The sequence below is a fragment of the Pogona vitticeps genome, chromosome 10, assembly GCF_051106095.1.
Source record: "Pogona vitticeps strain Pit_001003342236 chromosome 10, PviZW2.1, whole genome shotgun sequence".
Lineage (NCBI taxonomy): Eukaryota > Metazoa > Chordata > Lepidosauria > Squamata > Agamidae > Pogona > Pogona vitticeps.
The window spans coordinates 9,135,191-9,163,114 of NC_135792.1; the positions used below are offsets into that span (position 1 = coordinate 9,135,191).

A 27,924-nucleotide genomic window follows, 5' to 3' on the forward strand; every position below is an offset into this window, starting at 1 on the left:
CCTTTGCGTTTAGCAGCCTTCCTGAACCGGCACGGGCCGAAAGAATTGGACCCGGGAAGACATCAGGGGGCCACGAGGAGCGCCGCAACCGAGGAAAGAGTAGGAAAAAGTTCAGTTTCGGCTGAAAGCACCTTAGATCTGCCGCTGAAACTTGACGGGGAAGCGCGATTCGTCGCTGCTCTGCTGCTCGTCTGGGAATTTCCAGGTGGCAAACACGCCCGCCTCCTAGCAAGAACTAGACACAGCTTTACAATGTTTAATGTGTTATGCTTGCAATTCTGTTCTTTTAATACAGTATGTCCCCTTAGGGGGAGAAAGGCGATCAATAAATAATTTTTTTTAAAAAAAGTTATGTTTTTCTTGTCATTCTTCCGCCCTCACCAACCTCATCAGGGCTATTCTGTGCCATTCTTTAGATGCAACAGCTCTAAACGACGATGTTGTATCGCATGAACTGCTGGATAGCTCAAGTAGCCTAGGCAGAAGTTGGGAGTCGAATTCCCCACCGAGCCTCCCTGACAGGGGCTGGTCCATAGAGCCCTTTCCAGCTCTGCCGTTCCAAGGTTACTGCCCTTAGACTATAATTCCCAGAATCCCCCAACTGCCTTGAGAGTGGTACTCCAAAAAAAAAAAAAAAAGTAATTTTTCCAAGTGCTGTCAGTTTTTTTCCTGGCCATGCTGTAATTCCGAGTTAGCAAATTTTAGCTAGCTAGAAGATTCCAGGAACTCCTCTTTGAAAAAAAAAGTGCTTCCATGAATTCCGCCAAGATCATGCTGGCCGGGGCATTCTAGGAGTTATATCTTTAAAAAAAGTAACTTCTCTGTGCTCTGGATTTGGGAAACTCGCTTCCTCTGAGAGTCTTCTTTGAGACTTCTAAAACTACTTCTTTGAGATAGTTTGTGTGTAGAATGGCAGTTCTTCACAACATAATAGAAGGGACAGACAGGTCTCTGCCCCTAAGAGATGACATTTTAACCTCTTCTGTAACTTATGCTGAAGTTGGGAAGGCGCATTATTCCATCTGGGGAGTGCTTTCCGGAGGCCTGGGGTGAAATCAGGAAGTTCCCAGATCCTTGTGAAGCAAATATATATTGCACTGATGAATTCCCAGAATCCCAATGAACACTGCTGGTCGGTATGGCTTCTCATTTAACTGGATCATGGCTGCTCCTCATAAAGGCCGACGGCATGTCGTAGCACCTAATCAATGACAATGGACCTGCTGTTTTATTTTGACACATGGGAATATAGGCACTTGCTTCAGAAGGATCTGGGGAGGTTTCTCCATAATGATGCCGGTGGCAAACCTGGATCATCATTTACATTCATTGTCCGGCTCAGTTACTCCTACTTGCAGTTATTTTTGTATGTGCAGTGACACCAGCTGAATGCAGAAAGACTGGAGGGTTATTCCAATCTGTTTGTTCTAGGGAAATCTGCAGTAGGAAGTGAGGTTAGGATAAGTCATCGTTGTCTGGGTGCTCATCCTCCTCCTATATTTCCTAGAAAGATTAGTCAAAACACATTGACCTAATTCTTTGGAAGATAAAAGCTGGACTGTTACCATTGTCTACTGTCCTCATTCCAAATGGGGCTTTAAAACTCATCTGGATGGATTTTTAAAAAAATTGGCAAATTCTGGAGTATTTTCTGACTGCACAGGAATCCCAGTGTGTTTAAGATTGGCTGTGGAATTGGAGTTAGCGAATGAGTCAAAAGTACATGTCATTTCTTACACAGTGAAATTGGGTGGAGTGTTTTTCTTGCTTAAAGTCCGGCTTGTCGCTATTGCTGAATTTGAGTTTAGGTTTGTTGATGTTCTCATTGCAAGCCACCCAGAGTAGCAGCCTGGCCACTAAATGGTTGGGGGGAAAACTGAATTAAATAAATCAATAAATTTGTTTAGGGGCAATATCTTTGTTCTTTTTTTTTTTAACAAAAACAGCCCACAATCTTTCGTATACAACTAAAGAAGCCGTAACCATGTTTTGTTTTTTATTTCCCATACAAAAGAGGAACCGGTCGAGATACAATTTTTGTGGCACTCAACAGAAGTTCTGTTGCTCCGGTTCCCACCCTTGATTTTTCTACAGAGGGATTTGCTATCAGAAGAAAACAAAGCCGTCTCATGACACGTGGCTGCCTGAGGGTCAGGTGGCACTCCTGCCTGTTTCATGTACAAATGGCAACAGGACTAGCAACTAAACCTTTCTATGGAACTAGTGATTAAAAGGCATCTTCCGCCACATGTGGAGGTAGACTAGTTGAGTGGGATTAGGAGAACTCACAGGGCAAAGCAGTGGTCTTCCATTACATTTTGCTGCCCACCTTCCAACCACCCTTTGGCCTCATGTTGGTAAGGCCAGCCCCAGAGACAGAAGAGGCAAAGCATGGAAACTAGAGATGAGCACAAACCAGAAAGACAAGACATCGGGGTGGTTCGTGGTTTGCGTTTACCTAGGAACCATGATTTGCCCCAGAAAAACGAACTGGTTTGTGGTTCGTTTTCCCAGTTCGTGCTTGGGGGGGAGGGGAACTTCATGCCTCCACATCCTGTGGTGTCTGGTCTCCCCCTTCCCACTGCCCCTGGCACTTGCCTTTACCTGGCCCTGCCATCTCCTCCTCATCCTCTTCCACCATCTTCAGAGGCAGCGATTTAGCTTCCCTCCTGGGAGTCAGGCCTCCTGTCTCTGAAGATGGCGAACACAGAGGAGGAAGAGGTGGCAGGACCAGGTAAGGGCAAAGTGCCAGGGGGCAGCGGGAAGGGGGCAGGAGGGGGGCATCTGATCTGCTGAAGCAAAATGAAGCACCGAGCAGAAAATAGTTTGGTACTTCATTTCATCTCAGCAAAACGGCTTGCACAAACCAAACCACAAACCAGCCCTAAATGGGGTTTTTTTTTTCCGGTTTGTAGTTCAATCCATACCCATCTCTAGAGAAAACCATATATAATCATCTCTATAATATGGAAGGAATGCATTACTATGTACTCTCCATCTGTTGGGAACATCGATGGCAGATGTAATCTCTGTGTATCACATCTCTATTATAACTTCCTATTCGTACCAGAAACCGCCTCTCTTTTGTTTCCAGTCACCAAGTTCTACCGTCGGCCATTTACAAGGCAACCAGACACACTGTCTGGGTTTTTGCCTGACTTCCTCCCCAACCCATTTTTGATTAAGAGCTAACTTTGCAGTTGTTTCTCAAATTTGGGTGCAGTTCACTGTCCCAAAGAGTGGGTGGGATGCTGGCATTGTCTTGCAGGAGGTAGTGCTGGTTGATTCAGGGGGGGCAGAAGGGGGAGTGTTCTGCTCTAATGGCTTTCCTTCGGGGTGGGGTGGGGGGGACAGACATGGCTCTTTTCCAGCTTCTAATGAGTGAAGACTAGCCAGTTGCAAGAGCCTGCTGCTGACTCAAACAAGATCAACGAAGTGCACATCCCTTGAAATTATTAGCAGTTTTGTGTCCCAAGGACAGCAGAAGTAAATGTTTGCAAGGCATTAGTCCAGCTAAATATTGCATGTTGCCCCCTCGACACACAAAAAACTAGCAGATGAGATTTCCAGCATGACACAGATTCTGTTTCAGGAACTGTTTATCATGAACACAATTGGCAATAAACCCTTTTTAAATAGTTGTTGTGGGTTTTTCGGGCTTCTTGGCTGTGTTCTGAAGGTGGTTCTTCCTAACGTTTCGCCAGTCTCTGTGGCCGGCATCTTCAGAGGACAGCAAACTGTGCTCTTTTTAAATAGCTTGGTTTGCCTGCTTGCTGAAGTTGTTGCATTTTGTTGGGTATAAGATGTGTCTATAAGAGGGGATAGTCATGTTCTCCACACTGTGTGACAGAGAGTGTTGGACGAGATGGGTCATTGGCCTGATCCAACATGGCTTCTTTTATTTTAATTTTTTTATGAGGATAGGATAGTTCCTACCATTGAATTATGCAATTTTTTTATAATCATTTGTTCTGAATGTGGTTTTGAGTTTTTAAGCCGTCTTCTTTGGAGTCATGGCCATGGGCACTATTCCGAATTGCCTGAAAATGTACTTGTACCCACTTACAGGACATCATCTGGGTAGGAGGCTACTCTGAAATCTGGACATTGCTCAGAAATCGAGTGCTCCACCCTAAACCCAGCTTTCTCCTGGTCTTGCCTGGCTTAGACTAAGTGGGTATTTGCTAACTACAGTTCTGGCTTATCCCTGGACTGATCTGAAACATATAAAATATTGTCTTCATCCTCGGAAGAGCTATGGATGATATTTAAAAAAATGACCATCTCAAGCTCAATTCTGCAAACAAAAGGCAAAAATGAGCCAAGGTGCAAGAAAAGCCAGAGGGGTTCTTCCAGAAATACCTTTGCACACAGAAAGCAATCAAAGAACAAGAACAAGTAATATAAACTCTAAGAATGAACTGTCACAACTTGTAGGCCTTCAGTAAAACATACAGAAGGAAAAAAAAGGATTTCAAGGAAAGTGAGAATACTTGCAATGACTGCAAAAGAAGACAATGTTGTGTCCAGCTTAGATTACAGTGGACCCTCTACTTAAGGAATTAATCTGTATTGGAATGGTGGCTGCAAGTCGAAAAGTCTGTAAGTCAAATCTCCATTGACCTACAATGCACTGAAAACCAATTAATTCCATAACCAGTGGTTTTTATTCTATTTTTATTCCATTTTGGTTTTTTTCTGGTCTGTAAGTCGATTCTCTTGGGGGTATATTTAGAATTTCCTTCTAAAGAGGTGAGAATTCTCTGAAATGCACTCCCCTGAAATCTAAATCTAAATTTTGCAGCCAGAGAAGTCTGGAACTTGAAAAGTCTGTAAGTCGAGCCGTCTGTAAGTCGAGGGTCCACTGTACACTGATCCTGCTAACTGGCCTAACTATTGCAGTGATAATTTGTGACAGCTTATAGTACAATATGGACCACAGCGGGCTGTATCACATGGCTTCCCAAAAAACCTCAAAAACAAGATTTCCTCCTATACACTACAAGAGGAGACTAGCAAATGGTGAAGAGGTGTGCCGTCAATGGCTGATATACAGTATTCCACCTCAAAAAATGTAGTTTTTTGTTTTTGTTATAAGCTGTTCAACAAAGTAAATAGTGCATCAGTGCTAGAAGGACAAGGTTCAAAAGACTGGAAGAACATTCGAGCAATTCTGTCTTCCCATGAGAGAAATCCTCTCCATTTAGAAAACATTCAGACCTGGAGAGAACTTGAATTGCGCTTATATAAAGAAAAAAAACAGTGGATGATAATAACCAGCAGAAAATCAGGCAAGAAGAACAATATTGGCAACAAATCTTGGAATGCTTGATTGCTTTGATCAGACTTCTTGGCATGCAAAACTTGGCATTTCGTGGTACGACTGAAAAGTTCTATAGTGCTAACAATGGGAATTTTCAGAAGTTTGTAGAATATTTAGCCCTTTTTGATCCTATCATGAATGAACATTTGCGCAGAGTTAAAAATGAAGAAACAATGGTTCATAGGATTATTCAAAATGATTTGTGTCCTAAAACTGTTTTGTATTGGAGAAAGAAAACTGAAGACTGTTCTATTACTTGTTCTCTCAGTTTTTTAAAAATGATCAATGTAAAAGGACTGATGTATTATTATTGCTACTTGGCAAATCAGATTATAAGCTTGACTGTTGAATTAGAGACCAGTTCTGCATGCCTGTGAGTTACAGATAGCTTAATATTGACTCAAAACATATCCACAAAAGATATTAGAAAGCACCCTTGATTCTATTCTCCCCCATTTATTTGTATCACACAAATAAATGGGGGAGAACAGAATCAAGATCTCTGTTCTGTTGCCTTATTGTGGCAAGTCCATGACCCCGGGCTCTGGAAGGTTATGCAGCTTCAACCAAGATGAGATGGTTTCAAGGATGGTCTTGGTGGCACATTGCAAATCTACCATCTGGGGACCAGCCTAGCTAAGTATAGAGAGAAAGCCTCACTACCAGTAGGCTGACCACCAATTATTCAAGGGTCATAGCAACTATCGCAAGAACCTTATGGAGTAGCTGCAATCTCCATTGGTGGACTGTCCTCCTCAATGCTGATGAAATCATAGATCTTCACAGTATTTGTATCTGTATTTGTTTTTAGTGTAGAACAGAATTAGAATAGAAGCCAGTGGGTTTTTTTGTTTTTTTGTTTAATGTGTGCATTATATGGCTATCCCACCTTTCTTCCATGATGGAAGTCAAGACAGTACACAAGGTTTGTCTCAGATGGCTTCCAGCTGATGAGGATTTCCTCTACAGATCTTCTGAACGTCATCAAGGTTGCTGCTTTGTGTCCCTTCAAAAACCATGCCTGGAGAACATGGTAGACATGTTTGTAGACAATGAGTGTTATATTTGCATTACAGTGCAATTGAAGAAAATGCCTTCTTAAACCATCTTTAAGGGGCTTTTACACATGGGGCAAAATCCACACCTCTTTGTCCTAGTTTGTCACGAAGGTATGAAGCATTTACCCAGAACTGTGTCTAAACTGCACTTTAAAAATTTGTTTCTGTGAGAGTCTCTTCTCTCCCAAGGAAATCCTTAAATCTTTTTTTTTAAATACTTCTCAGAAAACAAATTCTCTACTGAAGTTTCCCTTCTAGATCTATGGGGACGGTGGCGGTGGTGGTATTACATAACTGAAACCTGATAGAAACTTTCAACTAGGATTAGAACATGGTTTTCACCACTTCTTTCTTATAAATATTCTGAAATCCTTTTTTCTCTCTTAAAGAAATTAGAAATATTAATACCCTGATGGAACTTCTCTTCTGGACCTTGTTTTTCCAACCAGGAAGCTATGGTCTTGGAAGTGAGCTGAAAAGGACCACTGCACTAAGCTCCATATTTCAACAACTGATTGTCATAGATGCCTGACGGTGTTCACAGGAACTAGAGAACATGTCACTAGATTATTCTAGATTATTCTAGACTATTGCTAGAAACAGTCATCTTCCAATTTGCATGCTCTGTTAATCCTACTCATTAGATAAAATCTAAAGTGCCTGTGCTAAAACAACAACAAAAAACCCTATCTATTCATTTCTAAAAGACCCTTCCCTGCCAGAGTTAGCAAGTGAATTTTATGGGTCTTCTGGTATCTTAGAGACTGGCAGGTTTCATTGGGCACAAACGTTTGTGGATGGTAGCCCACTTCAGATGCATGAAATGTATCCACAAAAGCTTATACACCACAAAACCTGTTAGTTATTACAGGTCTATAAGTCCCCTTGTTATTTTAGCTGAAACAAGCTGTATCCCTGGAAACAAAACAATAATTCCCCAATAAAGTTCTGTCTTTTTAATTTTCTGAGTGCTGGTGCTGTTAACACTGAAAATGGCTCTTCCTGGAACTGTAATGGTTAGTTCAAAGCAGAAAGAGGAAATGTTGGGCACTCCAAATATATTGTATATATCTTGATTTCAGTTCCTAGAAACTCCAGCCAGGATGAGCAAAGGCAAGGAATTCTGAAAAACATCATACAGAATATCTGGAGCACCAAAGTTTCCCCATTTCTGGGTCAGAGGTATTCCTTTATTTTTGTCCCTGGTTTAGGAAAGCCTTCCAAAGCTACAAATGGGTTTGCACACTCAAGCGAATCATGTAGGATGTAATCAGACAGGCCCAATGAGGTCATAAGACAAGCCGGTAGCAGACCCAAGAAGAACACAGGAGAGGTTTTGCTCCATCGGACTGACCATGCAATTTACGACAACATCTTTAAGATACAGCTAACCTACCCAGTCTCTGCCATGGGGCAAGAGAATGCTACAGCTGTCCTTCCCAGAAAAAAGAATGGTAGAGCTGCTTCACAATCTTTAAAGCAGCTTTTCCCAACTCAAGGTCCTCCCCATGTGCTGGGTGGCAAGTTTATTATCCCCAGCTATGCAGGGATCATAGAGGTTGTAGTCAAACACATTTGAAGGGTGTCAGACTGGAGAAGACAACAGATAGAGTTCTTCCTATCTATTCATCCACCGTTTGGTCGGGCTGCTGCTGGTGGTATAGGTGGTATGGGGCCGGTGGCTTGTTGGGTTGGAAGTGCTGGTCCAGCTGGTTTCCCTGAGTCCAAACTCCTGCTCTTTTGTTTTCTCCTCTTGCGAGGTGAGTAAGTGTTCCAACTCCTCTTGGTCATTGAGTGGGTTTTTGCCATATTCCTGCTGGATCCACGCACGGTACTGCCAAAAAATAAAAACACCGCAGAGCTGTTAGGCAAGGAGGCTGGCGAACAATCCAGGACATAGGTAGCCAAACAATGCAGGGAAACCAGCCCTCATAATGGGTATATATCATAAACACTTGGGCTGGTTGGAACCTAACTGAAATCTGTGTTGAAACAAGTGAAAATCTTGGGGGTATATTTAGAATTTCCTTCTAAAGAGGTGAGAATTCTCTGAAATGCACTCCCCTGAAATGTAACTGGCAAACTATCAATCAATCAGTCTATCAATCAATCAGTCTATCAATCAATCAGTCTATCAATCAATCAATCAAATCAATCAATCAATCTTCTAAGTACTTCCCCAAACTTTCCCAGGATCCTGTAGACTGGAGCTACAGTTGAAGTGGTATTGAACAAGTGTAGAGCGCGGATGAACTCTGACCTTAGAGTTTCCATATACTTTCCAACTTTCTTTTGGAAATCTGTTGACATGTCAAGTTGTCCTCTCTTGAGAGCACTGAGTGGCTAGATCAAATATACAAAAACGAGTGATCTGTGTGTGGCTTAGTAGGGTAATGTTTGCAATATGATGCCGTGGTTAACTGGAAAGGGTAACATGTCAGTCGCTCGCAGTGATGTTTCTGTCTCATCTCATAGCACAATAGCTTCATTTTTTTTTCCAGGGGCACTTCACCACTTATAACTTGACAAAAGAATTTTACATGCATTCCTCACTTTTTGGGTGGTCCCCTCTTTGAAATGGGATGGCTTTACAGAGCCAACCCACACAAAAAAAATCTAGCAGCAGCTGCTGCTCGGTGATTATGGGTTGGCTCTACACAGCCTTCCTTAAAGCCATTTTATAGTGTAGTCCTCTGGGTGTGTGCTTTGAACTTCCATTGAGTTCAACCTCAGTCATGCTATTGGGGTAGGACTTTGGTGGCACATCTTTAGGGCCCTACTTGGCAAGAAGACAAAAAAAAAAAGACCTCTAAATCTTTACAGCAAATTTTTGCCTTTTTTTTTAAAGGAATGGAATAAATACACTGTGTCATCTAAAGACATCTCTGTAAGTAGATTGGACCAACTGTGTACATTTTTTTCTTATTAGAGATTATTACGTATTCCCACCCACTTTTGCCTCTTGATCCCATTTCACGTTGCTATACAAAATCCTAACAACATTTTAAAATGCAACATTTTAACCCTCCTCGGTTTTTAATACAATGCAGAGTCATCACTGTGTTTGGGCAAGACAGCTGAGTTATTTCAATGTTATTCCTAAAAAAATAAAAGAAATGCATACGTTAGTTCATGCACACACACGCATGCACGGACACACAGAGAGAGTGTGATATTTTCAACCCAGAAGAATCCATGGTTGAAATCTACATAAAGCCACATGAAAGCAGACATAATGAAAACATCACCCACTCAGTCTATTCCCACCCATAACTAGGATCATGTGTCAACTCCTTCTTTTACTCATGTTTATGGCCCCTTGATCATTTATACCACCAGTTGGGCTCCCATCAACTTCTGGGGGACTTCCAATGGGAATTTCTGATGTTTTGCTTGTAATATTATATCTATCCTCTCCTAATAACATCTCTGCACAAGAGCGACAGAAACCCACTGTTTGAAACTAGACGGTTTGCTTTAAACCAAGGAAGCTCATGATTGTTTTATGTAAAGGTGAGGGTGCCACATGATTAGAAAGGAAGCTTGGTTTATTTTCTAGCAAGGTCATTCAAATTATAAACCCATTTTACAGGGGGAAAAACAGGAAATCCTGCATTCACAACTATGGTGGAGAGATACCACCCTATTAAAAAAAAACTCTGCTTGGTTTACTGTTGCTGTTATTTCCCCCTTGCTTTTTGCATAATCCCAGAGAGGGGGAGGAGCTCCTGCTGTGACACTCAGACACTTTCATTAGTTAAGAAGCTCCCTCTTCTAGTCACGGGCTATCCTTAGATTTTGGTTCTGTTCAGAATATGAGCCGGTCCTGAATGTCTGTAAGCGGTCTCCTGAACTCTGGGCTGGGGCAGGAGTATTTCTCCCCAAGGCCCACTCATTACTAATGAAGTCCTGCTAATCATGTAGGTCAAACAGCGGTGGCAAGTGACACCGTTCAAAGGCCTCTTTTCTCATTCAGTGGCTTCTAGTCCTGCCCCCACCCACCCACCGTCCCCATGGAAATGTTTTGCCCTCCAAAGCCACATCAATTTTTAGAACGAGAGATCTCTGTCCTTTGCGGGGAATCACAAGCTCAATTCTTTTGCAATCTGTGTTGGCCGTGTTTCACCCAAAGCTATCCTGCCTAGCCATGAATACAAAGGGGCCACAACATCATGTGTCTCAGTGCTCTCTCTTTTCTTCTGAATACACTTCGATTTTTTTTTAAAAAACACACAAATTTAGTGAGAAGGAAGTTGACGCACAGGGTATGGAGCCAACACAGCCCAAGACTCAAGAAGAAGGGTGAGGTCATTTCATGATGGTGGGCTGAATTGAACCATCTTATGTCGATGCAGGGGTTCTTTAGACAGCAAGGTGATCGTTTTACTAATGCCCAAGATGTGGCCAGGCTCTCCTGCTGTGCCAAATGGGGCCTCCGAGTGCCTGCCTCCAAGTTGGGCTCCTCGTGTCACAGTTGCCCAGTAAGAATCTGCTGACATTCCCAGCTGAGTCACATGTGAGATCCGACTCTAGGTTCCAAAAATAAACACTCACCAGAAAGCGAAAGCGCAGTCCATTGCGCTCCCCTGGTCCTCAGAAAAGCAAAAAGGCTAAAGCACAGATTGCAATAGACTCTGATTTTACTGAGCCACAATATAGTCATGTCCTCTTGGGTATTGTTGTAAGTTCACCATTCAACTGTTGTGAGGGAGCTTGAGTTGGGGCAAAAAAAAGGTTAAGTAGAGAGGGATCAAAGGAAAGAGCCTCATGGCACAGTGGTTAAAACGCTGTACTGCAGCTAAAACTGTGCTCACGACCTGGGGTTCAAATCCCAGGTAGCCGGCTCAAAGTTGACTCAGCCTTCCATCCTTCCGAGGTCGGTAAAATGAGTACCCAGCTTGCTGGGGGGGGGGGGCAATGTGTAGCCTGTATAATTAAAAATTGTTAACCGCCCGGAGAGTGCTTGTAGCGCTATGGGGCGATATATAAGTCCAATAAATAAATAAATAAATAAAAAAAATTTCTTAGCGGACTGCATCCAGGGGTGAGACAAACAAGGAGCTCCAAGATGAAATCAAGCCTGACTTTTCCAGAAGCCAGGAAGAAGAGCAGCAGCAGCAGCAGCAGCAACAACAACAACAACAACAACAACAATAACGACAACAATGAAACCAAAGGCTTGATTTTTGCTGCACAACACAAACACTCCAAACTAATGTTATGGAAGTTAAGATCCAAGGAAGTAGTGCTAACAGTAAATTCCAAGAAAAAGATGAAACGGTGTCACACCTCATCTGTGAATGTCCGGATTGAACAAACAGATTAGACATGATAGAGTGGCAGTTAGTCACATGCAAAAAAAAAAAAAAGAAGAAGAAGCTTGCCAGCCTCCAAAAACCCATGGGAATATCAAGTAGAGAAGGGAGAATTAAAGTGGTTTTCTAACATTTCTGGATTACCTCCAGATATACAAGTTGAGAGCAAGTTAAAGCAAGACACTTTATGAATCCAGCCAATATATATAAGCTGCCCAGAGTGGTAGAATATACCAGATGGGCGGGATATAAATTGAACGAATAAATACATAAATACTGTAAATAAATAGATAGATAAATAGATAAATAAATAAAATTTATATAATATATAAAATTTTATTTATTTATTTATTTATTTATTTACTTATTTATTTAATATCCCACCCATTTAGACTGAAGTCTACTCTTCTTTCTAAAAGGGCATAATATTCCAGAAACCCTTCCTGGTTGACTTAACTGTCAATCTAGCTCACATTGGCAGGGAGCCCCACACAAGAAGGAATGGATTGCATTCACCAGCACACAGTCTTCACCACCACCTTGCTATACAGAGGCTGCCAAAGAGAAAGCAAGAACTTTTAAGTCATACTTACCTCCTTGAGCAAAGTCCTTTCATACTCCTCAAGCTGCTCCTGGAAGCCAAAGTTGGGGCTCACATAAGAACGGACAGCTCTGGTGGCGGCCAGGCACTCTTCCCAGCCCAAATTGGTCACGGTCATGAGGTAGGCCACCAAGACGGTGGTGCTTCGAGAAACTCCAGCTAAGCTGTTGTGGAAAACCATAGAAGTAGCCAGGGAGAAAGAAAATCAACATTAGGATAACCACACACAAGGGGTCCCTTCAGCATGACTGAAACAGACAGCCCAGTTTTGTTACTTATCTTCCTCAAGGACTTTCCTGACTTGCTTCTGCACTCAAACACATGGTCTCCCTGAAGTCCAAGATGGCCGCCCTCAAGCCAAGCACCATCTTGTATTTCATCATTAATGTGTCCTGCTCGCTCACAAACTCTTGGCTATCAAATTGGCCGGCAACTAGGCAGAAAATACAAAGCTACAGTACTGAGGGAGGAGTACTTCATCGCCCTTTTGAAAGCCCACTGTCTATATTAGGCTAATGAAAGAATAATTGATTGCCCTTTTGAATGCTGTGTTTCCTAGAGGAATTGAGCTGTTGCCCAGGATCCAAAGAATTGGGATGTTCAGAAGATATTTAGAGGCCAGCAAGGGGCCCCTTAGAGCTAAAGTCACAGCCTTAGAGCTTAAGTCACAGGCTTCCAGACAATCATCGTTAAGGATGGTTTGTTGGTTAAGCTACCAGTTACATGGCTTAGAAGAGCTGTCCTAGGGAGATGGAATAAGTTTATTTTCTGTTATTCAATGGGGCATGAACCAATGGATTCAAATAACGAGAAGGTAGATTCCAACTAAATATTAGATGCTCTGCAAGAAAAAAAGAGATGCGGATCTGCTATGAAACTAATGAAGCTTAAGCTTCAGGGCCCGAACAACCTCGTTGAGAAAGATAACAGTCGTTACCCAGACTGACTCTTTCCCCTAGCGTTCTGCAACAGTTTAAGCTGGCGTCTGACTTTACAGCGTATGATCAAGGAGAGTCGGTGACTGGCAGAGAGTGGGATCAAGGGAAAGGTGGGTATATAGGCTGTGGTGTGAATAAAACAGTATCGGATCGAGGGTCCAGTGTGGACTTGGTGCCAAAACAATCCACAGTTTTCGTGTGATCATCTAATCCGAACAGAAGCATAGAACAAGCTGTGAATCAAGCCAATTTAACTTGCCAGTGTAATTGCAACCAAACCATGGCTTGTTTGGAGAGGCAAGTTTGCACATCACAACAAGCCAGCTTTCAAAAACTTAAATCATGGTTCGTTTTTGTTCTAGTGTGCATGAACAATCTTTTGCCAGCCTTGGAAATTTAAATGACGATGAGTCACTGCAACTTAGCTGCTCGATCATGGTTTGCTTTTGTTTTTTGGGGGGTAGAAGCTGCAATATCAAAGTAAACAAATCTTTCAGCGGCACAGTTTGTATTAAAGACAAGCAACACCTACTGATTTGTCCTTTCACTTGGAATCTTGCCACTTTGAGAGAGTTCCAGAGCGAGAGGCATTCAAGAGAAAATTGGACAAATATCTGTCAACTCTGCTACAATTTGGATTCCCGCACTGAGCAGTGGGTTGGTCTCAGTGGTTTTATAGGCCCCTCCTAACTCAATTATTATTATATTCTATGAAGACATTTGATGGTTTGGAGAACGCTTTGCATATTCACCCAGAAGGATGCCCCACTAAGCTGCCTTTACTCCCAAGTCAGTGTCTATAGAATCGCAGCTCTTTGGACAATCAACCTTCTATCTAAATATTTTCTCACTCCCTTGACCCTGCCTATATTTAAAAATTATGAAGAAATATCCAGGATGTAAATCCAGGGATATTTGCATACCTATTACATGGCAAACACACACACACATATTCTAGTCAAGTTCGTTAACATGCTGAAGACAGAAAAAGGATGGGAAAAACTGCACACCAGTGAATGAGACATCCTCCCCCGTTCAGCCGACATTCGTGAATAAACTTGATGCACTCCTTGAAATACTGTATCCTGAGAAGAAAGGGGAAAAACATTAAGAATCAAATGCACTAAAACTACTTCCAATCAACTTTGTGGAATGAAGAACCCAGAAATCAAAAAAATATTTGCTGGCTCGGGGATTCTGGGAGTTGTAGTCCAAACAACAACTTCTCCAAGCTCTGGAGGAACCTGAGCTTTTCCTGTTTTATATTGCTGTTCTATCAGTTCTTTTAACAACAGCGAGCGGCACAACACATTGATTTTTGCCTGATATAATAAGCAGATTGAATTACTCTTCTAAAACTAGAAATTACTTTGGAAGCTCTGTGTACGGCAGCACAAAGTTAATTTCAAGACAGGAAACAATCAAGATTGCTCACGCTGAAGCCAGGGTGGTAGGTCCCAAACCCCACCGTGAGCTTAACAATGCTGGGTCATTCCATTTCAGCCCAAGCTGCTCTTGCTTCTTGGAAAATCCTTTCTAAATTCTCAGAGATTGTGAAATGTGAAGTCTAAAGCAGTGTGCAGAAAATAGCCCCTTAAAAGCAAAACTTCCTTCCTGTGGCTCATTGCTGAGAGGCATGTTATGATTGCACAAAGAAAAGGAAAAGGAATGAGAAGGGGGCATAAACAGATATCCCAATCTTGCTGAAGAAGGGCTTTCTTGTTACATTTCCCCATGGGGACATTTTGCACTGTACAAGGTTTATGGCTCTGTGACAGCAGAGTGCCTGCTTTGTGTATGGCAAGAGCAAGGGTCAAAATAGGCAAGAGGAGCTTTGAATTTAGAAGCAAAGCTTCCTTAAGCATTGGAAGACATCTGTTTCCAATTGCACCATTTTTTCCTCATCCACTATACCTTGCAAAAATCATTGCTTTCTTTTGTGATTAGCTGTCTGAAGATAAACATGGGTTTCATTTGGAAGTCTGATTACTTAGACACATGGCTCTGAGGAAACACCATGTCTTGGAGAATAACATGCTTTCAGCTTCTGTTTGCAAAGCTGCAACCTTCTCTATTTTGATCTACCACCTGCATCAAAAAGGTGCTGGCAAAGGGGTAGTGTTTCAAATCCACACAGGGCTGAAAGGACAAATACTTTCCGATGGTTTGCGGCAGCTTTCTATTAAATTTCCATCACAATTAGCTCAATACTGTTTGGATTGCTAACTTCTTGTAGCTAGGGCTTTCTAGGCTGCCTGTAGCAACTGAACCTTTGATGAGCATAGAAATGCAAGGACAGGAGAACCTTCCGTCTGTTGGATTGGCATTAAAGGCACAGGAGCACTTCCTTGAAAGATAGTTGGCAACCCCAGATGGACCAGTTCAGCGTGAAAAATCAAACAATGCAGCAGATGCTCCCCATAACCTTTGCTATGAAATCAAGAACACTATACTTTACTGATAGGATAACAGGTTCCTCTTGACCTGCGTCATTGCTCAGGTTTGCTCTTCTATAATCTGCTTAAGGCTGAGAGTACTGCACAAATCTTCTTGAGCTCTCATCTTATGCACACCAGTGTGTGGAATAAGAACCACTGAACACAACAGGATTTATTTCTAAATATGTATGCACAGAAATTGTGGGTCTCTTTTCCCCCAGTGGACAGCTTTCAGGGTAATTTGTTTCATTTGGAATTTTTAGCATATATATATATATACAGTATATATATATACAGTATATATATATACAGTATATATATATACAGTATACATATACATATACATATACATATACATATATATATATATATATACACAGTATATATATACACAGTATATATATATACAGCTGCGATAAAAGGATATCTGCAAGCGGGATCTAAAGGCCTTAGGAATGGACCTCAACAGATGAGAAACTCTAACATCTGAGCGTTCAGCCTGGAGGCAGGCGTTGCATCACGGCCTCTCCCAATTTGAAGAGACCCTTGTCCAGCAGGCCGAGGCAAAGAGGACATCACAAAAGCAGTCAAATCAGGGAGCTGGACAGGGGACATATTGGATTTGTCTTCACTGTGGAAGGGATTATCACTCTCAAATTGGCCTCCTCAGCCACACTAGACACTGTTCCAAGTCCTCCATGCAGAGCATGTTACCATAGTCTTTTGAGACTGAGAGATGCCTAACCTGTTTCATTTTACAGATGGTGCTAGAAACTACCGGATTCTTGACAACCGTGTGTTTACTGATTAAAAGGAGGTGTGGGTGTGCAGAAGCAAGCAGACAGATAACACCAGTCTCCTGATTCTGCAGAAACAGTCTTCCATTTCACCCTGCCAGCTCCTGGCTCTGTCTACCCTAGAGCTGTTTACACAGTTCTCCACAGTTTTGGTCTGGAGGGTTCCTCAATCTTAAATGGAGACTTGAATACGGATTCAAAACATACGCTCCTCTGTTCCTGAGTGATGGTCTTTCCCCATCTCTTGAACACAGTTGAGTGCAGTCTCTTGCACAATAAATAGCCAATCAGACTTTTTTTTTTCTTCAAGGAAAGAAACAAGGAAGCAAATGGAAGAAAAAGAATTAAACGATGAGCAGCGTGAAATCAAAGACAGTTATTTGCTGCATCACTTTGGACATACTAAAGCGATACAGCAAATAACTATTTGCTTAAGTAGTTATTGAACAAAGAGAAGGACTGCCTGCTTGCAGAGCCAGGGGCTGGGAATTCGATTCCCCACTGTGCCTCCTAGGAGTAGAGCCAGCCTGTGTAGCCTTGGGCAGACTGCACCGTCCCAAGGCACCCGCAGAAGAAGAAGGGAAGATTAAAACACTTCTGAGTATTCCCTACCCGGAAAACCTTGGAAACGGGTGACTAAGTTGGGATTGACCTGATGGTACACCATTATTAATTGAAATAGTTCTGGAAGCATATGTGAACGCCTGAAGTCAATGAGCAAATAAAAACTTTCTAAAAGGCGAATCCAACCTATTCACATCAAGGAAAAAGAAAAGAAAAAAAAATAAAGAAGACAAAACGGTTATGACACTTTAGAAACAAACTGCTATATTTTAATGTGAGCTTTGGGGACAAGTCCACTCCTTCAGACATAAGACAGGGGGGCTACTCTTACATCATGTCCACGAATGCTCATATTAAAATGTAGCTGTTAGTCTTTACGGTGCCACGTTGTTTTTATCTTCTTAAGTTTTGTTTTTGCCTGATCGGCCAGCACAGACTAACACGGCTACTAACATATTCAGCAACCCTAAAGGTCACACAATAATTTGCCCCTATACATTTTAAATATACATTAGCTGAGGATAAATGGTAGCTATGTTCTGCTCTGGGGGAGCTGGAGGGACAAAACCAGTGCCAACATTCCCTTTGTTTTTCCCCTCAGTTCCTGTTTTGTTTTTTGAAAGCCAGTGGCTTCTAGTGTTGAAAACAGATTCCGCGTCCCTCCCATCCACCAGCACGGCCACAAATGGCAGATCATGCCTCCTAGAGACCTACAGAGAGTTGGCTGATCGTGTTTAGAAGACTGGGCTTCTGGATCTAGGCTCTGCAGAAACAGCTTTGAGACTGGCCTTTTCCCACCTCTGTCTCAAACCAAGAGGAGAAGGCCACTCATGGCCCTCCAGATGCTGTTGGAGCACAAGCCCCCTCAAACCTCTTCACTGGCTCGCCTGGCAAGGGCTGATGGGTTTTGTAGTCCAAAACCCACATCTGCAGGGAATGTCCACTCAGTCCTAACCAAAACTACAAGAGTTGCTGGAAATCCCGAAAGAACTTACAGATTTTGATTGGAGGAATCTGAGGCTGATATACAGAGGTAAGTCATATCCTGAAAGGAAAGAGACAGAATTTGTGAGCTGTGTTTTCTGCTTAGGGTCAGGGAAAGATCTGAGTAACTTATCTTCCTAAGCAAATGAGAAGACCTTGTGGAAGTCTTTCTGTTATTCTTATGGCAAGATCCAGAATCCCTGCAACCGGCAAGAGGAATTCTAGATAAAGAACCAAAAAGGTCACAGATTTTTTTTTCTAGTCAGAAAAAAATGGAAGAACTTAATGGAAAAACACGGGAAGGGATGAAACATGAAGGTCACCAGGTCTGGACTTCTTTTCTATGTCAATAAATGAGGCACTGCAATTTCAGAGCAAAAAATATTCTCCAGAAAAAAGCACCCCATAGCACAGAGATGGAGCAGAACCCATGCTTGGCTCCATCATCCAGTTTAAAGGATCTCAGCTCAGAGGGGGTGGGAGAGAACCGCCTCTTTCTGAGATCCTGAGCAAGTGCTGCTCAGCGGAGTAAATAATCCTGGGAGGTGAGATCCTGGCTGGGTGTAGGAAAGCTTCCTCAGCTCAGAAGCAGACTATGAGTTGAGTAGAGGCCTCATCGAAACCCAGCCACCTGCCACAGCGTAATTAGCAGGAGGAGCATGTTCTATTGGAAGACTCCACAAACATGTGCAGAAAACCAAAATCTGTAATACTTTTGTGGATAATGTTGCAACACATTACTAACAGCAAAAATCTTCTAGACGGTTGCTTGCTCGCTCTCGCGCACTCTCTTCTGTCCCTGCCCACCCTTTCGTTCCTGACCGAGGCTCTCCTATGATGCACACAAGGTCAGAACGTGGTAAGGTTTTTGTGTTTGTGGATTACAACTCCCAAATCCTCCAGCTGCCATCTTAGACCCAAAGGGTAACACTTCTAAGCTCCGAAAAGGTCAGCTTCCTTTCCTCAGCTAGAAAAGAGATCTTTTCCTCAGACTTCGCCAGGGTGCTTCTATGCATGGGAACAGAGCCTGGCTCCGCAGTTCTTTGGCCAAATCTGTGATTGATGCATTGCTCAATGCATCCATGTGTTTCCGGTTCCCTTTTCTCTCTCTCTCTCACACACACACACACACACACATATACACACACATGGCCTTATTCACTCAATTGTGTTGTAAGACCAGTGTGTGGGGATTTGCCTCTTGTCTGAGGGATGTCGTTCTAAGCAGCTGTGGCTTTGGGGAGCCGTTATGCACACAAAGTTCCATTTTTGGTTCCACCCCCTTTCTCTTTAACATTAGTCAGTATCTCTTACCAAGAAAATGGCTTCCGCTGAGTTATTTATATATATATATTTTCCCTTGGGAAGCAAGATGGTACCCATGGCCCATTTTTTCTCACACATATCCCAAAAAATCCCCTAAGGAATTGTGGGAACACTGTAGAAGGATGCTGGGGCCTTCTACTGTACAGTGTCTCTACGATCACACTCTCAACCCTAAGCAGGATTCAAGGTCACATTTTTTGTTTGTTTGTTTGTTTGTTTGTTTGTTTGTTTGTTTGTTTGTTTGTTTGTTTGTTTGTTTGTTTGTTTGTTTGTTTGTTTGTTCGTTCGTTCGTTCGTTCGTTCGTTCGTTCGTTCGTTCGTTCGTTCGTTCGTTCGTTCGTTCGTTCGTTCGTTTATACCCTGCTCATCTAGACCAAAGTTTACTTTGGGCGGCTAACAATAAAAAATAAAATAAAAACAATATAATAAAATAATAAACAACAATAGTAATATAGTTCAAGATGGCGGGGATGTCTGCAGCAGTAGCTTGGTGGAAACTTTAAAACTTTCTTATACAGACTCCGGTCAATGGTTTTAAAAGTGACTCTTTGGTATAATATAATAATAATAATAATAATAATAATTTATTGTCATTGTAAGTATATACACATACAACGAAATTCACAGACACCCAGAGACCAGACACATGCACACACATAAAATTCCCAAACACTCCCCACCCACTAAAAGTCCCCCACTAAAAATACAAACATCTACACCGCAGGCCAAGTTACACAGTCCAACTAATTATTCACTACTGGTGGTCTTTAAGCTCATTATTAATTGCAATTATAGCTCTGGGATAAAAACTATTGAGAAAACGTGTGGTCCGAGTCTTAATTGTTCTATATCTTCTGCCAGATGGTAACAGTTCAAAAAAGTTATAAGCAGGATGGGAAGAGTCTCTCAGGATGCTATGTGACTTCCTTAGACAGCGGGATGTGAAGATGTCATCCAGGGTTGGTAGCTGGAGCCCGATGATATTCTGGGCAATTTTAATGGTTCTCTGTAGAGCTTTTTTGTCCGCTACAGAGCTACTCCCAAACCATGCCAGAATGCCATAGGTTAGGACACTCTCAATGGTGCTACGATAGTATGACAGAAGCAAATGCTGAGATAAATTTAACTTGCCGAGCATTCTCAGGAAATACAGCCTCTTCTGTGCCTTCTTCATTAGCATGTTGGCATTTATAGTCCATGAGAGGTCCTCTGAGATGTAAGTACCCAGAAATTTAAAACTACCAACTCTCTCCACTTCCTCACCGTTTATGTACAGTGGTAAATGTACATATCTTTTCCTCCTAAAATCAATTATGAGTTCTTTAGTTTTTTTGATGTTAAGTGTGAGATGATTTTCTTTACACCAAAGTATCAACCTTTGTACTTCCTTTCTATAAGCAGACTCATTGTTCTTATTTATGAGTCCCACCACTGTGGTATCATCTGCAAATTTAATAATTGCATTGGTGTTATATAGTGGGGTGCAATCATGTGTGTACAGGGAATAGAGGAAGGGACTTAGCACGCAGCCCTGGGGAGCTCCTGTACTTAGTACCACGGTAGAAGAATGGTGGGATCCCATCCTTACTGACTGTGGCCTATCTGTCAGAAAATCCTTTATCCACATGCAGATCTCCTGAGGTAATCCCAGGTTGATCATTTTAAAAAAAAATGATCATATCATATTTTCCAGAAATCCTATGCAGTACCCATGCTAACTGGGGAATTCTGGGAATTGTAGTCCAGTAAAGTAACTTCTCTGATCTCGGATGAGACTATGGGTCCATCTGAGTCTTGCAAGGCCTTTGCTGACTGGCAGGTTTGCTTTGACGTTGTGTTGAACGTCAGCTCCCATGACTCTTGACCACGTGGGTTGGGAGTGATGGGACTTATAGTCCAACACATCTGGGGAGCACTGATTTAGGGGGCGCTGGCTCTAAGACCCTGGGCCGATCCATCACCCATAGTGAAGGCTAAGGGTTTGGGGCTGCAAGAGGCGATTAAGAGCTATTTTAGTCTATTTCAAGGCTCAGTGGACAAAAAGAGCTAAATTTAACAAAAACGAGACAAACAATCGCAGAGCAGATGGAAGGGGCTTTCCTTCCCAACCAGATCACTGGAGCAAGAGCTGTTTGAAGTTTAGGGGAACCCCCCAAGTGTAACAGCTGGTGTAGTTATACTGCCCCCTAATGGCCTGGGACAGCTTGCTGTGTTCTCAATGTCCATTACGGTTGGTGGGTCAGAAGGCACAGCAATCAGTGGGGAGCAGAGCTGGAAGTGGGGAGAGTGGATATTTTCACACACAGAAACACACCCATGCACACACAAGCGGGAAGACCAGGAATGGGCCAGTTCGGCAGGGCTGTGACACTGCTCAGACACCTGGCGTCCAGGCTGCAAAGCTGCTTCTCCCCATTGCTAACGTCCTACTTCTCCTCCATACTCACGTCTAAGACAGGCTTGGCATTGTTATGCACGGATAAGATATGTGTGATCCCATGCTTCACCAAGTTTTCTCTGTCTTCGGAATCTGGAAGCAGATAAAAGCTGCTAAGACTCAGAATCAGCAATCAGAAGCTTCAGTCATAAGCCGATTTCTTACTGAAGTCATTAAACTAAAATGTCTGAGCTGTCCTAGACTCATAGAATAATGGAGCTGGAAGGTAACGTAGAAGGCCATCATGTTATTGCAGCCTAAAATAGCATTTGCCCTTTTTGGCAGCTGTATGGCACTGTTGGCTCATATTCAGCATGTGATCTACAATAATTCCAAGATCCTTCTCAGTCATAGTATGAACCAAGTATCCCCCATCTTGTAACTGTGCATTTGGGGTTTTTTTCCCTTTAGATTTAGAACTTAGCATTCATTCCTGTTCAATTTCATTCTGTTGTTTTCAGCCCAGTGCTTGAGCTTATCAAGATCTTTTTGAATCTAGTTTCCGTCTTCCAATTTTGTGTCAGCCATAAAGTTGATAAGCATCCCCTGCATCCCGTCATCTATGTCATTAATAAAAATGTTGAAGAGCACCAGGTCAGGACTGAGCTTTCTCCCAGTTTGAGAAGGAGCCATTGATAAGCTCTGAGTATGATTCTGTATCCAACAGTATATAGGTAAAGGTAAAGGTTCCCTTGACAATTTTTGTCCAGTCGTGTTCGACTCTAGGGGGCGGTGCTCATCCCCGTTTCCAAGCCGTAGAGCCAGCGTTTTGTCCGAAGACAATCTTCCGTGGTCACATGGCCAGTGCGACTTAGACACGGAACACTGTTACCTTCCCACCGAGGTAGTCCCTATTTATCTACTCGCATTTGCATGCTTTCAAACCGCTAGGTTGGCGGGAGCTGGGACAAAGCAACGGGAGCTCCCTCCGTCACGTGGATTCGATCTTACGACTGCTGGTCTTCTGACCCTGAAGCACAGGCTTCTTCAGTTTAGCCCACAGTGCCACCACGTCCCCTCCAACAGTATATACAAAGCGTTTAAGTTCCCTAAAAGTTGTATTGCTCATTGCATTGCACTAGGTGCTGTACAGAGGGGGCCCTCAGCCTTTTGTCCTTCAGATGTTTTGGCTTTCAACTCTAAGAAGTCCAAGGTTTCTCTCAACGGTGATGCCACAATCATACAAGTTTGGCAAACACCCACCAATCCATTTCTTAAGAGGGTGTTTGAAACATTGTTATTTAAGAAGACATTTTAAATAACTTGCAAAACCTAGACGCTTTTTATGCTGTGGTTTTTTTCTTGCACAATTGTATGTTGCATTTGACTGTTGTTTATAAACAACCACACATACACATGTGCCTGTCTCTTGAGACAAATTCATGTGTATATGCAGTAAATTTGAGCTGCTTTGCAGAACTCGTTTGGAAAGGGGGATGTAAGCCATTTTAAAAAAAGGTTCCCTTTGACAATTTGTCCAGTCGTGTCTGACTCAATGTGCCGCTTCCAAACCACAGAGCTAGCGTTTTGTCCGCAGACAATCCTCCGTGGTCACGTGGCCAGCGTGACTAGATGTGGAACGCCATTTACCTTCCCACCGAGGTGGTCCCTATTGATCTACTCACATTTTTACATGCTTTCAAACCGCTAGGTTGGCGGGAGCTGGGACAAGCGATGAGCGCTCACTCCATCGCGTGGATTCGATCTTACGACTGCAGGTCTTCTGACCTTGCAGCACAGAGGCTTCTGCAGTTTAACCCACAGTGCCACCACATCCCTGTCATTAAAGCACACAAGCAAATAAAGCCCAGCAATGTTGATAAAAATCACATCTGCGGGATTAGGACATAAGTTTTGTGTTGTTTTTAACACCATGCACAGCTGAAAGTAGTCCGAGGAAGAAGAGGTTAGAAACAGGGCCTTCTGAGTTGTGGCACCACAACTGCAATGTTTTCTGAGAAGCCAAATGCCTACGCATACTGCAGAGCTCAGGAAAAAAAATTGCTTTCTGAACGACAACTCCCAGAGTTCCCCAGCCAGCATGGAAACAGCCATACTGTCTGCTGGGCTCTGGGAATTATAGTTGCCCCAAACAATGTCTCCCAAGGCCTGCCCTGTTTGGTGTCTTCTGGGAGAGAAACGGATGGAAGACACTGACTTACCTCTGATATTTCCAAGGTACAGACCCTTCACGACCTGAGAAAGCAGAGGAAAAAATAATTAATGCCAAGGTTACTGTACTTTGAGAACTGCTTCCCCCGTGGTGTGACTGAAAGAGCACAAAGCAGCCCTCCCGCATTAAGGGCACATAAGAAAAAGGCCCCTAAGATGTCCTTGCACATTCTTCCCCCATTCCACAAGGGAGGGATCAGAGCTTGGAATGTTGCAGCTTAAAATGGAACTTATTGTGCTACTCATTACCATCAGAGCTTTATTTGCACCCTCACTTGCTGCCAGTAGTTTGTTGGACTGGAAGAGACTTTTTCTGGGCTAAGAGGATTATATGGCCAGCAATTATAGTTCCTCCCCGCTTCTGATTTCAAAGAGAGTCCCGCCTCTCTGCTGAGTGCTCTTTCCCTCTCTTTCTCTGTTGGAGGCTGGTTGCTTGTTTGCTGTTGATCTGTTCGGTTAGTTGCCAAGCACATATGTACTAAAGACTGCAGCATGCGCAAGTCTGTAATGTCGAGCAACTGGAAGTAAATTTTTAAAAAAATTACATTTTCTACTGCAAATGTCTCAGAGCGAGTTAATGAGGCTTTAAGTGCCAGTTGAGGAGAAAGGGGTGGTTGTGTAGCGATTTTACTCTGTTCCTCTACTACGTAGCCAAGGGAAATTTACAAGAAATTCAACACTCTACAATAATTACTAACACAACATAGGATGCTGTCTTATATTGGATGGCATCGTTCCTTCAAATCCGCTAACTCAGTTTTGTTGACAGTGGAGGGCAGTAGCTCTTTGGGCTTCAAGCAGGAAGGGATTTTTTTTGTCTACCCTATCAAGTTGGAGACATGAAGGGGTTGAGGCTGGGACCTTCTGCGTGGAAAGCAGATGCTCCCCCAGTGACGTTCAGCCCTTCCACACAGGGACAAGCACCCTAAGCATAACCTGCTTCCCACCGTGACCTTCCAAACAAACACAGTTGACTTTAACTATAAGCAAGGGCCGTGGCCTGAGATGTTCTGTGTTTCTATGGCAGCAACATCTACCAAACAAGCCGAGTCTTGGCTGCCGGACAGAATCCTGGGCACAAACGATGGCACTATTTTTAAACACTCGCCAAAACTTGGGGGCATCTGAGCAAAGGGTTTGAAGCAAAGCAGGCCTTCGGTCTCATTCTTTGCTTCTGAAGAGCACGGCGTATTTATAGCATCTGCACTACATATTTTCCCCCTTCTAAATAATTAAGGTTAGCACTCTCTGCTGGACCAAACTTGGCCAGTGAAGTTTTCCCCGTTCCTGAACGGGAAAGTACGGCTCCTACTCCTAAACCAGTTACGTCACTGGGTTTAAATAAAGACATAGGCTTTTTAGCACACATTCCAGCAGATACAGTGATCAGAATACTGCAATGGGGATTGGGGGTTCTAGTCCTCACTGACCTCACAACCTGATATACTTCACAGGACAGCTCAGCAAATAAAATAGGTCTATACAAACACACACACACACACACACACAGAGAGAGAGAGAGAGAGAGAGAAGGCAGAATAGAAATAACTGTACTAGTAAATGATCAATAAACCAAAACTTTCATAATGTTATTTGCAGCTAGAAAAGTGTGGGTTGTTTAAAAAGGGAGGGGGAAAAACATAACTGAAACCCCCAGGTTCATTATTCTATGCTTGGGCCAAAAAAAATAAAAAACCCTTGAAGGCAAGATGATAACAGAAATGCACACAAAGTCACCATGACTTATCACACCCCCATCAGCTGTTGGGGCACGAGGTCATATTTCATGCTAGCCAAGAACCAGTGATCACAAGCGTCTCTCAGACCAAGGGTGGAATCAAGAACCAGGCTGCCTTAGGGGACCCAATTCAAAGGTCAGCTCTCCTCCCAGCACGTGTTTTCAAGGAAGACCACCATCTCTTTGCCAACAGCCCCCTCCCCACAATTATCTGGAAAAGACAGGGACAGGCTCCAATCTGAATCGGCATCTAGGTTGGGGGGGGGGATCTAATTTTAATTCCATGAAGCTGTGCCTTTCTCAGTTATTTAGGGACAAGAGTTGTAACTGATCTCGCTGATCAGGCATGTGGGTGTGTGGGACGAGCTGAAAAGCAGAAAAAGAGGACTGGGGGCAAACCATTGCTAAAAAGTATTTCCAATCAATAGGAGGTTGTCTCATGAGATTGCCATGGGGGAGAAAGTTAAACCTGCATAAAACCAGACTGTCTAACTGGAGGAAGTACAGTGAAAGAGAGAGAGAGACTGGATCATTTTCTTTTTCTCCTAGCTGTAAACCATCTGGTCTTGAACCCAGGGGCAATGTGTAGCCTTTATAATTAAAATTGTAAACCGCCCGGAGAGTGCTTGTAGCGCTATGGGGCGGTATATAAGTCCAATAAATAAATAAATAAATAAATAAATAAACTAGGTAATGTCCACAGCACAGCTATTCCTTCTTCTATTGACCACATTAATAGTAACAATATCTAGTAACACTAGTAATAATATCATTATTTTTAACAGGGATGTTGGCACGTTTTTGCGTTTGAGTCCCAAGTCTGAGTCTTTGGTACCAAGACCCAGGTCCTAAGTCTCAACTTTGAGTCCTTATTTAAAAAACAAGCTCCCCCCCCCCGAAAGAAAGGAGGGGTAGATGGGTTTTTTAAGTCATGAGTTGAGTTGTGAATCATTAAGGTGGGGGGGGAAATGAGTCCAGTCTGAGTTGAGTTACCAGTGCAACTTAACTCTGACTTGAGAGCATGTCCTGTGGCTTGACTCCCCATCCCTGGTTTTTAACAAGAACAATTCAGAATTTGATACAAGAGTTTCTTTATCTGAAACTAGAAAGCCCAGTTTCCTGGTTTATTGCCGCTGCCCTGCATCTCTCCCGCTGCTTTTCATTCTTGCCAAGTTTCAAGCCACAGCGAGGGGTGTACCTTGCTCATCCCGGTTCCCATGGCAGCCTTTAGTTCAGAGTTACTGCCCTGACACTCCTTGACACATGCACGCACGCAAAGGTGCACACACAGCCGTTCCCTCCGGTTTTCCCCTGGGTAATTGGAGCACTGCAAAAAGGACACAGAGAAATGTTGTGATGAGAACTTGCTTTCCTCCCCATGACATTTCAAAAACTGAATTGATCAGCTGGGTGTGTTTACTTACAGGGAAGTGACCCCGGGGCAGGGGGAGAAGGCACGCGGGGATAAGGGGCATGCAGACGGGCAGGAAAGCTCACGCCACTTACCAGCTCAGCTGGCTCTCCAATGAGGCCACAGGGTGCAGGAGACGGCCCAGCGCAGGAAGCAAGAGCTAATATTTAAGGGTCAGAGCTCTACGCCAGGCGTGGCAGGCAGGGAAGCGAGCCTTCTTTTTCTGATCTCCAGATCCCCAATGCCACCAGTTGTGACACAGGATCCCTGGTCAGTTGCTTACAGACTCCAGTGTGGCATCATGCCCCCCCACCAGATCTCTACTCTATGAGTCACCGTGCTTCAGCTGCTGCTGCCAAGGGAAATATCTAGTACACTGATGCAATGCAGAGATCTGCCTTATATACACCCTTCAAGGTAAAAAGAAAAAAACACCCAGCAACATAGCCTTAAACAATCTAGAAGATAACCTGTGACAGCAATGTCAGTCAGCTTGCATCTTTCCTCCAGTTCAGGTTTATTCTGCTGTCACGAGTGAAGTTCAGAGCTTTTGTTCAGACTACATCTCCCAGAATTCACCAGCTGGCACAACAAAGGACCTTAGGGGCTGGGGGATTCTGGGATTTGTAGTGTCAAAGAGGGGGGGGAGGGCATGCCCAAGCTCTGAGCCAGACTTCTTGAGATGCTTCCAGATTCCCATCAAAAGTGTCTGTTCTTCTTAGCTGCAATCTGTTTTCTCAATCCCATTTTGGGACTCCAGCATGGATTTCTTTAAAACAGAGAAGAGCAGAAGAAGATCTTTTGGTCTGAGCAAGGCTTCAC

General features: G+C 43.1%; 2 protein-coding genes across 3 annotated transcripts in view; both read right to left on the reverse strand.

The window, feature by feature from the left end:
* The window catches only part of LOC144584427 (uncharacterized), a 678,013-nt gene that overhangs the window by 347,852 nt on the left and 302,237 nt on the right, over nt 1–27,924 (reverse strand). The window lies entirely within an intron of this gene.
* LOC110087077 (dual specificity protein phosphatase 22-A) lies at nt 6,366–27,684 on the reverse strand. Of its 2 annotated transcripts, none has more exons than XM_072980697.2 (8): nt 27,573–27,684; nt 26,890–27,018; nt 23,944–23,977; nt 21,792–21,874; nt 18,030–18,079; nt 14,246–14,320; nt 12,290–12,461; nt 6,366–8,215 (listed from the first exon to the last, which is right to left on the reverse strand). In XM_072980697.2, exons 2-8 carry the CDS (start codon nt 26,908–26,910, stop codon nt 8,000–8,002), a joined length of 651 nt encoding a protein of 216 aa, XP_072836798.2. In that variant the 5' UTR covers nt 26,911–27,018; nt 27,573–27,684; the 3' UTR covers nt 6,366–7,999. The 2 variants fall into 2 exon arrangements, with proteins under 2 accessions (XP_072836798.2, XP_072836797.2); XM_072980696.2 differs by having other exon boundaries at nt 27,198–27,684.

Coding starts and splice junctions, on each gene's coding strand:
- LOC110087077 (XM_072980697.2), bottom strand. CDS start 26,910: ATGGGAACCGGGATGAGCAAG. Junction 14,321..18,029: donor GATTCCTCCAATCAAAATCT/GTAAGTTCTTTC, acceptor CTTTCTTCTCAG/GATACAGTATTTCAAGGAGT. Junction 12,462..14,245: donor GGAGGATGTCTCATTCACTG/GTGTGCAGTTTT, acceptor TTTCCACAACAG/CTTAGCTGGAGTTTCTCGAA.